Genomic DNA, 15,919 nt, shown 5'->3' with positions numbered 1-15,919 from the left:
TTTAAGGTACTGGGATGGTTTAGACATTCAACCAACTAAACCAGCGTCTCCATCTTACTAAAAGGTACTAGCTATATTTTTCATCTTTGTTGTAGAGTGTATTTTGTAGGTAGTGCTGGTGTGAAAATTGCAAAATACACAGTTAAACTACCTGTGAGTCTATGGAGGGCTTGGTTTGCCTTATGACATTATTAATTCAGTGAATTCTGTGCTAGACCCAGTGTTACTGTTATCTGATAGTCTGAATACTATGTGGATGGCAGTCAGCTAAAAAATTGCTTCAGTAGACTTTGATATAAGGCAGGAAAACTTCCATTGGGCTGTTTTATAGAAAAAAAAGTGGGAAAGGTCCTCTATGCAGCCAGTTTAGTATCATTTCTTTCCTGTGATGGCAATAACACAGCCCAAACTATTTACCAGACTTGCAGCTTTGTCGAGAAGCAGAATAAAAGCTATCAGTCTCCTGCTCATACCACACTGCATTGGTAAAATCTTGGTGATTCGTAACAGTTCCAAAACGTGGAGAGTAGTCTGACCCTTCTGTATTTAAACTGTGTATAAAGAACCATAGAATTATTTAGGGTTGGAAATGCTGTTAAGATCACGGAGTCCAACCTTATTAGGTGGACTGTCAAATCCTTGATGTCTTTCATGTAGTGAAGGGCCCACAACTGAACATAACATTCGAGGTGTGGCCAGTACCAAGTACAGTGGAACAATCCCCTCCCTACTGCCGCTGGTCACACTATTGCTTATACAAGCTGTGAGACTGTTTGCCTTCTTGGTCATCTGGACATGTATCATAACTATAATTTCAAATGTATGTCATAATTTCTGTGTTGTTTTAAAAACTTTTTTCCCCCCACATTTCCCAGTTTCTTCTTCTCATGCAACTTTTAAGCCATGTGAAATTTGAGGCAGAAAATGGTGTTGATCTGAAAAGAATTTCAGTTTTAGCTGTTTTTTAACCTTTGTAGAAAAGCTTAATGTTTGGGTGTTTTTCACCAAAACTCCATCACAGTGGCCCTGTAGAAGAACATGCTATTATAATTATGGGTGTATTGAGATTGTGTGTGATCAGTGCTCACAGGTTGTTAACTTTTCTACCTGTTTTGAGAATATCACTATTTCACAGCTCTTTGTTCTTGGCTCCAAGCCAGGTAAGATGATACTCCCTGATTTCCAAGTCAGTTTTCATGTTCTGTTCTGTCTTTTCTAGCAGCTGTAGTTAAAATGAAATTTCATCACCATTTTCATTCAGAAAGATCTTCATTAGGAACAGGAAATGGATTCTGTATATGTCATTGCCTTAGGAAGGAAGAATAGTTGTTCACATTCTGTTAATAATTTAAGAATACACATACTAACGTATGAATAACCTACCTTCACTTGTATTTTCTTTTTTCTTTATTGGAGATTTGGTATTTCTGAAGGAGTTGAAGGTTAGGATTAGGATTGGGGTAAACCCAGTAGCACACCTAATAGAACTGGGCATGGGCAAGTCTTTGAAACAATGGGCATTTACTTATCCAACAAGAGCAGGGAGTGGTTGTGCCCCTGTACGTGTCCCTTGTGGGGCCACCCACAGCTTGAGTAATGTATTCAGTTCTGGGAGCCGCAATAGAAGAAAGATGGTGAGGTCCTGGAGCATGTCCAGAGAGCAGCAATGAGACTGGTGAAGGATTTGGAGGGCATGTTGACCAAGGAGCAACTGAGGGAACTGGGGTTGTTTAGTCTGGAGGAGAGAGGGATAAGGGGAGATCTTATTGTGCTCTACCTGAAAGGAGGTGGTAGTGAGGTTGTTGTTGGTTTCTTCTCCAAAGTAACTAGAGGACATGGGTTTATGTTGTGCCAGGGGAGGTTTAGATTGGATATTTGGAAGAATTTTTTTACTGAAAGAGTGATGATGCATTGGAACAGGCTGCCCAGGGAGGTGGTTGAGTTGCCATGCCTGGAGATGTTCAAGAAGTTTGTATGTGGTTCAGCATATAGTTTAGTGGTCGTGGTAGTTGGGTTACAGCTGGATTTGATGATCTTAAAAATCTTTTCCAACTTCATTGATTCCATGATGCTGCAATCTTCTGTATGCACAGAAAAGTAATGAGAATTCATTACTTTATCCATACTGTTTGCAGTGATAGACATGCTTTTCACTGAACAACCCATTAATTATAAGTTGATACTTAATTTTTCTTCTCTTAGGATACCTTTGTACTATACTGATGGTCATAAAATTGAAATGGCCCTTCACTTGAATTTTAACTTCTGCAAAGTTGTGAATGATTTCAGAATATCAGAACTATTAAATAGGCCTTAAGAATGGTCTGTTAAGGGAGAAGGGAATTGTATTGTTCTGTCCTTGGAATGAAATTGCCCTACATTCTACTTTAAATGGTGATAATTTTTCTCTTCATTTTTGTTGTTTTTTGTTGCATCTAGATTTTGTATCCTAGTAGAGCAGTTGTAAATTTTTATTTAATAAGAAGGTGGTAACAGCTTAAGTAACTAAAAGGAAATTAACATTACGGTGTGCTGTAGAGATGGTTCTAATAGTGGAGAACCTCCTTGCAATGGTTGGCTTGGGAAGAAGGGTTTGTTTTTTTCAATACCTTGACAGAATTACAGGTTTGGGACTGCAAGAGGGTTTTCTGATAGTGCCAGGAGGAAGCAAGAGGAGGCAAACTCTGGGTTTAGGCACTAACAACAAGAAAGAGGAGCTGAGGGAGAAGATGGCTTCATAGACTACATGGTTAAAACTAATCCAGCCTAGTGGGCTGGCATAATGTGTGAAATCCACAGGGATTTAGATCCCAAACCCAAGAGCAATAGGGATGATTTCTGTCCCTTTAATTGAAGGTTATGCTTTGTGTATTTAACCCAAAAGTTGAAAAAATGTGGGGTTTACAGACTACAAGCCATAAACCACTACTCAGTAACTCTGAGTGAGAACTCAAATGCCACAAAATGTTACCTGCTGCTGGAGGGGAGCTGAAAGATGTAACAAATGACCCTGCAGTAGAAACAATTTCCTAGGTGAAATTGTTTAGATAATACACATATCCTTTGTGCTGCTGAGAGATGTCACTGATTGTACACCATGTCTCCCAGACCTTTCATCTCTGCTGAGCCTTGCTATGTGAAAGCTCTTGTCATCTGACCATTATTTTAATGCGAAACATGTAAATAAAGCTACTACGAGCCTCTGCGTTCTGCTAATCTTGACCGGTCTTCAGGGTGTCAAGGAAAGCATAGGTAGGATTATGTAGATCTTCAGAAGCAAACTACATTACGAAAAAAGAGAAAAGTTTTCTATCTTGTCAGGTAACTGAAACATAGCATAGTACTATAAATGTAATGGAGCAAAATTGAATATGCAGTCTAGTAACTGTGCCTTCTCTTGAATGTCCCAGGGTATAAATGAACCGGGCACCAAAAGACTGTTGACTAAAGCTTCAATTTCTTATCCGCAGTTCCTCTATTTATGTATCTTGTTATAATGCTTGATGTAATTGAGACCACTGAGAATATTTTATGGAGGTTTGGCATCCAACGTAAACAGATAGATAAGATGTTCTTCCTTAGTGTGCCCAATCTTCATTAAGTTTAAATAAGTGTGGACAGGGAATATACACTTTTAAGATGGTAATATGGAGATCAGAGACTTTGACTTTGAAAATTATATAAAAGGGGAATTAATTTCAGATAATCTAGTCTTTGTAAATACATAAAGTACTCCATATGTCTGTATTAGTTTTTGTGCAACTGTTGAGTGTTATTTTTTTTAGAAACTGCAGCATGTGGGGTCTGTCCAGACAAAAGCCCAAAAGAGATGCAAACCAAACATATATGTTAAAAATACACATTGTAGCAAATTTATGCAATCAAATACTGATGTCATGGCTTTTTATATGACTTAAATTAAGTATTATTTAAAAGCTTATAATACTTAGTTTGTTTCATTAAAAAAAAAAAAAAAAACAAAAAAACCAACAAACTAGCTGAAACTTCATGCATTTGAAATTTTACACCTAAATTGTCTAGGCTGAAATTATAAACCAGAAGGCGAAATTACCAGAAACATAGATCACTGGGGTTTTTTGTTTGGTTCGTTGTTTTTTTTGTTTGTTTGGGTTTTTTCCATATAGATTCTTCTCTTGTGTCTGGAGCTTCACTGTTGTAATGGGACTGTGTGAGTCCAGACCACATCCAAACACCAAAATGTATGAAGCAGTATTTCCTGCTACTGTACTATAGATTCTTGTACTAAGTTGCTTTTTGTGCTCGTGTTCATTACCTTCTAGAGGGTTTTAGAAAGAAAAAAAAAATACGGAGTGCTGAACAGTTTAAGTTATGGTTATGAGACATGCTCATACTTGATGGGCTAAATTCACAATGTGAGTGGGGATTAAGATTTTTTTTTTTGTTTGTTTCTCTGAATGATGATTTTGTGGGACAGGAAAGATGATTCAAGAGGCTAAGCTAAAAATGAATGTCACTTTTAGCAGAAATGTATGTTCACTAAGATTGGCACTTTTCCTACAGCTTCTGGAAAAACATAAAAACACAGAAAGCATGGTAGAGCTGCTTGAACTTTATCAAATGGAAGATGAAGCCTGCAGTAGCCTTGCAGAAGCCACCACAGAGCTCTACCAGTATTTGCTACAGCCATTCCGAGATATGAGGGAACTTGCAATGCTTAGAAGACAGCAGATAAAGGTATGGTAAAGGTAACTGAATTTCTTATTAATGGGAAAATCATGGGTTTTAGTTACTGTTTAGTACTTAAATCATACAGTATATGCAGTGATGGTTTCTCCACTAGATGTTGACCCTATGTTTCTGGTTTCTTCACTTAGAAGTATGTTTTTGAAGAATCTCTGACATACCTAGCCAACTATCACCCATTCAACTTTCTGTGTTTGTTCTAATTGATTGCTGAATGTAATAGGTGAAACTTAGAATGGTGTGATTGCAAGGAATAATGACTAATATATAACACAGAGATTTACATACAGTATCTCTACTATTGAGAATTTTTTCAAAAGATTACAGAGGAAGTTTTTTTTTTTTAGTTTTCTAAAACAATCTGGTAAACCATAAGAAGTCAATAGCTTTTAATCTAGTGTTGTGAAAATACTTAAATGTGGAAGCGTGATAGAAGTACATAATTTGTTGTAATACTTGAGTATAGTTGCTTAAGAGCTGAAAAGTACTGACAGATGAAGAATACTACATTTTGGTAAAATTGTTTTGTAATGTGGATGTTTTTTTTAATTAAAATGAATACTAGTTCTAAATACTTAACTGAAAATGACAAGTGTCACTGCTTATTGCATTCCAGAAGTACTTTTGATAAAATCATTAGTTCTTATGGAGATTATTAAGACTGCAGCTTTCTGATTGCTCTAATATGTATGAGGCTGAAATGAGTTTGTTTAATTTAATCTCTAATTGCAAATGTCACTTTTTTTCAGCTTGGCACATTGTTCAGATAGCCAGCATAGTCTTCTCTGGTTTAAAACTACATTTAATAAATAGCCTTATTAAATTGTTTAAATTTATAGCAGAAAAAAAAAAGATTATTTTTTGTTGCTGTTCTTTTGTCAGTCAAGAAAGTGTGTTTTGCTTTTGCTTTTTGTTTGGTTGGGTTTTTTAACCTCAGTGAGCTCTTGAATTCCACTTTAAAAATACCTAATTTTCCTGAAAGAACAACTGTGGTAAACTGCAAAGGCTTGTTTTATGGTTGATTATTTCAGTTGTATATAGTTACATCTGATGCATAGTTGTTCTCTTCCTGGCAATTTTGAGTTCCAAAACTTGGTCACTGTATTATGTGTTAGAGAAAGATGCCATCTCCATTTTTTTTATTTCATTGTTTGAAATAAAGCGGTACTGTGTCTGTGCTGGCAAAATACACATTATGGTGGATAGCTAATACAGAAGAATCTTTATAAATAGAACTTGTGCATGAAATGGTTTAATGCATGAAATTGCGCTAACTTACTACATGTGCTTTTCTGGCAGGCCTAATAGTGGAGCAAAGATCCTTAAGTTTTAGTAAAACCTTATGGCTGGGGTTAGCTCCAGTTTCCTGCATAACAAAAGCATTTCTGATGCTTGCTGCTTCAGTGAAACGAGAGTCATGAAAATACAATACTCTTTACATATAAAGAATGACAGGGTATCATGGTTTTAGCAAGGGCTAAACTGCCTGCTCCCCCAACACAAAAGTGAGGGGAAGAGTATCATACACAACTCAGGGCTGAGCTAAAGAGATAAGAGTTTAATTTAACATAAGATATCATAAGCATAATGGGTAATTACCTTAGCTAATAATCTAATTAATAATACAATGCATGATTATCTTACTTAGCCTATTTGCAGAAGCAGCACAGTGAAATATACAGGGAAAAAACCCTGCATAAAACAGAGAACCAAACCCAGCAACTACCAGACTCCCACTCTTTCCACCACCATGCTTGCAGAAAAGAGCCCACACCCAAAAGGTGAAACCCAGAAGCAGCAACTTGTGGTGGAACAGGAAGCCTCCCATGTTGCAATCTGAACTTCAAGCCCTATAATACTTTGCTCCAGTTAGCACTTTCATTTTTTGAAGCAAGCATGACTGCATCATGGTATGAATAACAGCAGCAGGTTCAACTAAATCCACGACACAGGGTGAAAGATGAAATTTGGATGTAGATCAGGGTATGAAGCTTATTTTAATTCCATAATGAGAGTTACTATATTACCTCAGGGTGATTAATTATTGAAAAAAATACAAGAAAAAAAGTCTTCAAAACTCATAATCATGTTCATGTTACTGTTTAATGGTCCACATGTGCTGCCTCTGTTGTAGTGTGGTGGGCTGAAATTCCCCTCCCACATTAACAACACCAGACTAGCTCAGTTCGGAAGCAAATGTAGCTGTATTTATGAGCAAAACTACAGTCTATAATGGTGGCAATGAATATGTACAAATATACAGTATTTACAAATATGTACAATTAACAAAAACAGCACAAAACCCTCTTGGCCCAAGCCAGGAAAGCTGCCTCCCCTATCTCCCCCTTCCCTGCCTTCCCCAGGCCCCTTTGGCAAAAGGAAGAAAGACAAGAAGCAGAGAGGTTGTTAGAATTTAGCTTTCAAGGTCAGTATGCAAGTATGTTACCTCTGAAGTAAAGCCAGAAGAGAAATGCTAGACTGCCCAGCAGAAAAACACTAGACAGACAGACTTTGTTTTGAGTACTGACTCAAACATTTCTATCTCACCAATGGAAATGTTTAGAATGATCATTTTGCTTTCTTACACCTGATTATGTATTATTTACATTCTTTTACTTTTCTGCTCAGACTCTGTGAAAGGAAATTAAAGGCATAACCTTAAAACCACCACAGCACCCCATTCTTGACTAGGATAAATGAAGAGTGGTCACTTCCACTGAGGAAGTGTTGTCGGTGAGGAGGAATGTTGCTATGCGTTCTTCATATGCTGCAACCTCCAGAGGATGGTTCCCTGTCTTTTCTCCCAGCTTTTCTCCCGATTACAGCAGCCATCCCTTAGTTACACTACTTTTTTCCCTAGTTCCTATGGTAACATACAACTCTAAATAATAGCTATCTTCTATATAAGTAAACACAAATTACATTATTTAAATGGAATTTTACGATTTAATATATATTTCTATATTTGCTCTAGTGGCAGCGCTTTAGTGGTCTGAGTCTTAATGGCCAGACATCCATTTGGCATGGGGAACCATATATATTTTATCATGATGTCTCAGTTGCTCAATTCTTGTTTCTCTGGCAATTATATGTCCTGTTCTGAGAAAATAAATTTAATGACTGGGAGATTATAATAATTTTTAGGTATTTTGGACTTGAAAACTAGTAATTCATCTCTCAAGAGACTGACAGTTGCCAGTATTTACACTCACAATATGACCATCAGTTTTTATTCCATGTATTCCTGAAACATGCTAGGTACATGACCAAAAGTGGCTGCTTCTTGGGCACTCTGTCTTTTAGCTTGTTATAGTTATTTGGTTTTGATTATAAAGAAAGATAGTAATTACCTTTGGAAAGGCTGCTAGCAGTATTTTTACATTAGTCTTTTTAAAATATTTTTGTCTTACATTTCTTGATGGAGAAATTGAGTCAAGTAGAATTAATTGGCTGGATGGAAAGAGATTACTTTTCCCTATGGAGAGTACTGAAGCCTGTTCAGGCTCTTAGACGCCACAGGGTCTGTTTGTCAGGCAAGCTCAGAAAAGTAGGCTTGCACAGGAGCACAAGCCTGCAAGGAGCAGCAGACAGCTAGACCCCATAGACTGCAGCTTCCAGGGTACCAAAGAGAGCTCTTAAAGTTTGTTGGCACTCAAAGTCATTGACCTGTGTACTGGTCTTAGGGCTATGCCTTTAAAATTTTTCACAGAAAGTAGTAAGAATGTAAATAAATCACTATTGGGTGTAAAAAGGAAAAATAATGATTATTCTAAACGATTCCATTGGAGGGATAGCTCCCTTAAGATTTAGTTCTCCAAACAATGTTCAGTTCTATTGCAGCAGTCTAGCAGGGTGTTTCTGCATTTCTCTTCTTGCTTCCTTCACTGGAAGTAGCTGCCATACTAACCTTGGCTAAGTCTAACATCAATCTCTGTTTCTTTTCTCTCTTTTTTGCCTTTGAACAGGGGGAGAAGAGGGAGAGTCAGAGAGACAGCTTTCCTGGCTTTGGCCAAGAACGTTTTGTGCTTTTTTTAATTGTAAATATCTGTAAATATTGTACATACTCAATATTAGTATATATTCATTGCATTCCATTGTAGATTGTAGTTTTGCTTGTAAATATAGCTCCATTTGCTTCCAAACTGAGCTAGTCTGGTAAAGTTAATGTTGGGGGGAATTTCCAACCCACCACATTACAACAAATTATTGGTGCCTAACATGGAGCAGTGGCTCGATTGATTAATTCCTGCTCAGACTAAGAAAGCAAAATGAAGCTGGTTTAGGTTTTGTGGCATCTGATATATTCTGTTTTGACTGTGGTAATTTATAGATGGTGTGTATTGGTGATGACATATAAAGTAGGTATATATTTAGCATATAAGCTGTTCCTTTGGTTTGAATGCAAGTTAAAAAGTCTGGGTGATTACTGTTTGGGATTTATTGGATTAGGAAAACACAACTATAACTGTTCCTGCTGAAATTTATGAGTTCACCATTCCTGTTACAGAGAGCTATCTAAGCAAATGGGATTCTGAAATAATCTATTTGCTATTCTTGAATCTGCTGTTTGTGATAATAATTGTATGTCTGCTGATAGCACTGTACAGAGAGAGACGTATAGCTGTTTGCCATGCGTCTAAGCGGAGTAGACATAAGAGATGTGAGTCTAATGCAGGCAGTTCCAGTGGTGAGGAGGACACAAGCAGAAGAGGCTGAGGTTGCAGGCAGTTTCAGGCAGGCAGGAGTTAATGGAAAGACTGGGAGAGCTGCTCGGAACGGCGAGACTGTCTTCGAGCGGCTGCGGAAACCCTGCCAGCACCTAAAATGGCGGCAACGGCTTCACAGGCAGCGGCCATTAACGAGGCAAAGACTCTTCCGCCCTCTGCAGCTGGAATGGAAGCAGCAGCAGCGGCAGGGTCCCAAAGGGTACCTGCCGTTCCTGTGAAAAATCCCTCTGCTTCTGCCGATCTTGCCGTGAATTTAAAAGCCATACCTGCTGCTTTGACCAGAAAGGCTAAACGCAAGGGAGCTGCTGATGGAGGTGCAGAAGGAGGTCAGGATCCTGCTGACCAGGATTCTTCTACTGATCAGGGGACTTCTGTTAAAAAGGATGCTTCTGATACATAAGGTTATCTATGGTGATCCGCAGTTGCAGGGAAGCCCCAGTTACAGTGAGGATTTGGAGAACCTTTCCCATCGATCGGGTGGTCCTGCTCAATGTGTCAGCTCATAGGTGAGGCTTCCAAAAATCACTGCAAAAGGGTCCAGCTTTTATATTGTTTAATAAAGAAGTTTGTGATTCTAAATGGAGAAACCTCCGACTTCATCCTCCTCTTGGGGTTTCCTGGAGCCAGGCCAGGGCCCAGGGGAAACCAAGGGCGTGTCTTTATCTATTTGGCTTTGATCACACCCCTCCTCTCAAGGCCAGACATCTGACTTCATGGCCTTGGTGCTCTGTCTCTAAATAAGGAAAGCTGAATACATTCTTATGATGTTTTGATGAGACCTCTACAGGCAGCTGAAAGTAGCTTCAAGATCAAGTGCCCTGGTTCTCATGGGTGACTTCAGTCACTCTGATACTAGTTGGAAAGATCACATAGCGAAACATAAACAGTCCAAAAGGTTCCTGCCGTGCATTGATGACAACTTTCTCCTCCAGATAGTTGAAGAACCAATGAGGAGAAGCATGATGCTGGACCTTGTATTAACAAAGAAGGAATGGCTGTAGATGATAGGGTTGGAGGTAGTCTTGGCTGTAGTGACCACGACGTGTTAGAGTTTAATGTCACTTGACAAAGAAGCAGGGCAATAAACAAAATTTCAACCCTGAACTTTAAGAGGGCTAACTTTACCTTCTTCAAAACTCCACTTAGAAGTATCCAGTGGTCTAGGGCTCTAGGAGGAAGGGAGGTGGCCAAGAGAGGTGGTTAATATTCAGACATTACCTCCTCCAAGCTCAAGAAAAATGTATTCCCTTGGAAAAAAAAACCCCAAAACACCCCCAAAAACAACAGATAAGGGAGGAAGGAGACCTGCAAGGAGAAGCAGGGAACTCTTGGAAAAACTCAAAAAAGGAGGTTTACAATATGTGGAAAAAAGGTCTGGTTAGTTGGGAGGATTATAGAAATATTGCCAGAGAACACAGAGATGTGACAAGAAAGGCCAAAGCTCTCCTGGAACTAAGTCTTGTCATGGAGGTGAAATAAAACAAGAAGAGCTTTTTCAAAGACATCAATGACAACATTAGAGCACGGAAAAAGTGGGCCCACTACTGAATGATTAGGGAGATACGGTAACAGAGGATGCAGAGATGGCAGAGTTGCTGAATGCTTTCTTTGACTCAGGCTTTACTCCTAAGACCAGCCCTCAGGAACCCCAGTCTCTGAAAGGGAGCAGAACTGGAGGAAGTAGGACACTCCACTAGTCAATCAGGACTGGGTTAGAGAGAACTTGTACCAACTGGAAACATACAAATCCATGGGCCTCAATAGGGTGCATCCACAAGTGCTGAGAGAGCTGGCTGATGCTGTTACTGAGCCTCTCTCTGTCATTTTTGAAAAGTCATGGAGAGCAGGAGACTCCAGTCTTCAAGAAAAGCAAGAAGGAAGACCCAGGCAACTACATACCAGTCAGCCTCACCTCCATTCCTGGAAAGATGATGGAGCCAGTCATTCTGGAGTTCATCTCTAATGACATGGAAGGAAAGAGAGTTATCAGGAACAGCCAACATGGATTTACCAAAGGGAGATCTTGCTTGACTAATCTGAGAGTATTCTATGAAATCATGACCAAATGGGTAGATGAAGGAAGAGCAGTGGATGTCAGATACCTTGACTTAAGCAAGGCTTTTGATACTGCCTCCTATAACATCCTCACAGAAAAGCTCAGGAGATGTGGCGTAGATGGTTGGTCTATGAGGTGGATTGAAAGCTGGTTCGACAGCAGAGTTCAGAGGATCGTCATCAGTGGGACAGAGTCAACTTGGAGGCCTGTGGCCAGTGGTGTTCCCCAGGGATTAGTACTGGGCCCAGTTTTGTTCAAAATCTTCATTAACTACTGGGATGAGGGGATTGAGAGTGCCCTCAGCAAGTTCGTTAATGAGACAAAACAGGGGGGGTGGCTGACACCTGTCAGGTTGTGCTGCCATCCAGTGAGATCTGGGCAGGCTGGAGAGCTGGGTGCAGGCAAACCTCATGAAGTTCAGTAAGGACAAGTGCAGGGTCCTGCACCTGGGAAGGAGTAACAGCAGACACCAGCATAGGTTAGGAGTTGCCCTGCTGGAGAGCAGCTCCACAGAGAAAGACCTTGGAGTCCTAGTGAAGAGGAAGTTCTCCACAGGACAGCAATGTGCCTTTGTGGCCAAGAGAGCCAATGGGATCCTGGGATGCGTCAAGAAAAGTGTGTCCAGCAGGTCTAGGGAGGTTCTCCCCCTCTACTCTACCCTGGTGACACCATACCTGGAATACTGTGTCCAGTTTTGGGCTCCCCAATTCAAGAGAGACAGAGACCTGCTGGAGAGAATCCAATGGAGAGCCACAAGGATGATGAGGGAACTTGAGCATCTCCCCTATGAAGAGAGACTGAGAGCTCTGGGGTTGTTTAGTCTTGAGAAGAGAAGGCTGAGAGGGGATCTGATCAATGTCTATAACACACAATGTCTATGACAACATTAATAGATGAGGAGAGAGCAAGTGATGTCATTTACCTGGACCTGAGCAAAGCCTTCAGCACTGTCCCACACCACATCCTGGTCTCCAAACTGGTGACACATGGGTTTGATGGGTGGACCACTAGATCGATAAAGAACTGGCTTGGTGGCTGCACCCGAAGAGTGGCTGTCAATGGCTCCATGTCCCAGTGGAGGCCAGTGACAAGTGGAGTCCCTCAGGGATCAGTCCTGGGACCAGTCTTGTTCAACATCTTTGTCAGTGACCTGGACAGTGACATTGAGTGCACCCTCAGCAAGTTTGTTGATGACACCAAGCTGTGTGGTGCAGCAGACACGCTGGAGGGAAGGGATGGCATCCAGAGGGACCTTGACAGGCTGGAGAGGTGGGCACAAGCCAACCTCATAAGGTTCAACAAGACCAAGTGCAGGGTCCTGCATCTGGGTCAAGGCAATCCCCAGCACAAATCCAGGCTGGGCAGTGACTGGCTGGAAAGCAGCCCTGAAGAAAAGGACCTGGGGGTGCTGGTGGACAAGGAACTCAACACAAGCAACCAGTGTGCACTTGCAGCCCAGAAAGCCAAGCAGCGACTGGGCTGCATCAAGAGAAGTGTGGCCAGCAGGTCGATGGAGGTGATTCTCCCCCTCTACTCAGCTCTGGTGAGACCCCACCTGGAGTACTGTGTCCAGTTCTGGAGCCCCTATTCCAAGAGGGATATGGACATGCTGGAATGTGTCCAGAGAAGGGCCACCAGGATGATCAGAGGGCTGGAGCACCTCTCCTATGAGGAGAGACTGAAAGAGTTGGGGCTGTTCAGTCTGGAGAAGAGAAGGCTCCCAGGTGCCCTTATTGTGTCCTTCCAGTATCTGAAGGGGGCCTACAAGAAAGCTGGGGAGGGACTTTTTAGGCTATTAGGTAGTGATAGGACTAGGGGGAATGGAATAAAGCTGGAAGTGGGGAGATTCAGGCTGGACATGAGGAAGAAGTTCTTCACTATGAGAGTGGTGAGAGCCTGGAATGGGTTGTCCAGGGAGGTGGTTGAGGCCCCGTCCCTGGAGGTGTTTGCAGCCAGGCTGGATGAAGCTCTGGCCAGCCTGCTCTAGTGTGAGGTGTCCCTGCCCATGGCAGGAGGGTTGGAACTCAATGATCCTTGTGGTCCCTTCCAACCCTGACTGATTCTATGAAATATCCGAGGGGTGGGTGTCAAGTAGATGGGGCAAATCTTTTCATTGGTGTGCAATAATAAGACATGGAACAGTGGATAGAAACTTGAACATAGAAGATTTCACCTCAACATGAGGAGAAACTTTACAGTGAGAATGATGGAGCACTGGAACAGGCTGCCCAGGGGAGTCTCATTCTCTGAAGACTTTCAAACCCACCCAGATGCAGACTACCCTAGGTGATCCTGCTTTTGGCAAGGGGTTGGACTCAGTAATCTCTGGAGGTCTCTTCCAAGCTCGAACATTCTGTGATACTGTGATTTCATAACTATATTTTGTCTAAGCTACATCTTTCACTAATAATCAGATACCTATTTTGCTAATGATCAAACACTAACAATCATAAGCAGCAATCAACTATTTTCATTATAACATGTCTTCAAGAGCACAGTGCAGGCTGTGTCCATTGAATTAGTTTCTGGATTCCCATTCTGACAAATCTACTTTCCCCAGGATTGGATCCTCTTATAAAGTCAAATAATAGAGCAAACTGCTTTCCTTCCCGCTTGCATGAGAATCTCTGTCTGCTCTAGGTAAAAGACTACCTGTGTCTGCAATATGCAGTGCCAAGTTCTGGTATGCTGACAGTTAACTTTCCTGATCTTCTGCCCTTCTTCCCTCCCCCATTCATTTGACTTCTACTGCACCGTGAATGGTCTGAGATATCTTCTCTTGCTAATGAGGGGCCTCAATGTGTTACTCTGAACTTCACTAGAGTATGAGTAGAGTTACACAGAGTAGTAAGGATCTTTGCTGCTGGAAACTATTACTCCAGGAATCAGCACAGGGGACTGGATCTTCTGAGCATTTGCACCTATTGCTTATTCTTGAACTTTGTCATTCTGAATTTATCACGTTGAACCTGTTGTCTCTAGCTGGTGTTAATGTTCAGTGGTTGTTGGAGCAATAAGTGTACTCTAGTCTAACAAGTTTGAATGTGAAAGAAACAAGATTCTCAGTTTAAGGTTCATCCTCAGCTCCTAGGAAGCCACCTTTTCTAAGGAAACAGCTGGGGTTTTTCTCCTGACAAAGACCGTTCCCCACTGGCACCTATGTTCTGTCTTCACCAGTTGATTGAACGTTCCCTTTTAAATAGTACAAGTTGTTGTTGTTTAACCCCAGCCAGCAACTAAGCACCACCCAGCCACTCTCTCTGGATGGGAGAGAGAATTGAAGGGAAGAAGTGGGAAAACCTGTGTGTTTGGATAAAGACAGTTTAGTAAGTAAAGCAAAAGACGTACACACAAGCAAAAAAAAAAAAAATCATTCACCACTTTGTATGGGCACAGTTATTCAGCCTTCTCCAGGAAGGCAAACACCATCACTCCAAATGCACCTCAGCTTTTATGGCTGAGCACAATGCCATGTGGAATATCCTTGTGGTGAGTTGGAGTCAGTTGTTTCAGCTGTGTCCTCTTCAGACTAGGGCACTTCCAGCCTACTAGCTGGTGGGCCATTGTGAAAAGCAGAAGAAGCCTTCATGCTGTGTAACCACTGCACATTACTAATGAAAACGTTAGTTTTCATTAATGTATAATGTTGTCTACACTATATAAAACATAGCCTCATCCCACCTACCATGAAGAAAATCACCTCTGTCCCAGCCAAAACCAGTACATCCCTCCTCCGTAATTTCATGTCTTCAGAACCAGAAAGTTAACAGTGCATGGCCCTTGTCAAAGCTGCAGAATACCAAGTTCAAGGATGAACATTAGCTGCAGCTTGGTCTTCCAGTTGTGCTACTTGACTCTTAAAGAAGAATTTTCAGTCTATTCATGTTCATGGTCAATAATTCTGAATTCAACTGTCCTGAGAGATAACAAGCTGTAGATATAGGTATAGGTATATGTTACGAGACTGCTAAGCATTACGATAGGTCAGCTTAAGCATCATTAAGGACATGTTTGTGTCCTATGTATCTTTCTGGGGTTCCTTTCAGGCTTTCAGTAAGCATGTACGTGTTGTTGCATCCTTACGGCACGATGTTGGGCAGCTTTTGTTTATGCAATTACTTGGAAACCTCCTTCCTGATAGTAGTCTTTTGTGGAGTATGCTGCTCAGTGTCTTTTAAACGTGAACGTGTATCTGAGCAGATGTGTAAAGGTTAGTATGAAACTACTATGTTGAACTGATGCATCCTCATAAATATTTGCAAGCCCATCTTATTCCTTGTTCCTCCAGTTTCTGAAGTTTTCCAGGATCATGACCATCTGCTTATGGTTACACATAGATACGCATACTTGTACGGGTATGGCTAAAGCAAAGGCTCCTTGGGTTTTCTGTGCCTTGCTATGTGTATGCCCT

At 41.0% G+C, this 15,919-nt stretch overlaps 1 protein-coding gene across 1 annotated transcript in view; it reads left to right on the top strand.

The window, feature by feature from the left end:
- JMY (junction mediating and regulatory protein, p53 cofactor) overlaps positions 1 to 15,919 on the top strand; it is a 56,479-nt gene that overhangs the window by 14,990 nt on the left and 25,570 nt on the right. The window contains exon 3 of the mRNA XM_054397262.1: positions 4,543 to 4,716. Coding sequence (XP_054253237.1) covers positions 4,543 to 4,716 — 174 coding nt within the window. The remainder of the gene's footprint in view (positions 1 to 4,542; positions 4,717 to 15,919) is intronic.

The sequence above is a fragment of the Indicator indicator genome, chromosome Z (genome assembly GCF_027791375.1).
Source record: "Indicator indicator isolate 239-I01 chromosome Z, UM_Iind_1.1, whole genome shotgun sequence".
Lineage (NCBI taxonomy): Eukaryota > Metazoa > Chordata > Aves > Piciformes > Indicatoridae > Indicator > Indicator indicator.
This window is presented reverse-complemented; position numbering and strand designations above follow the sequence as displayed.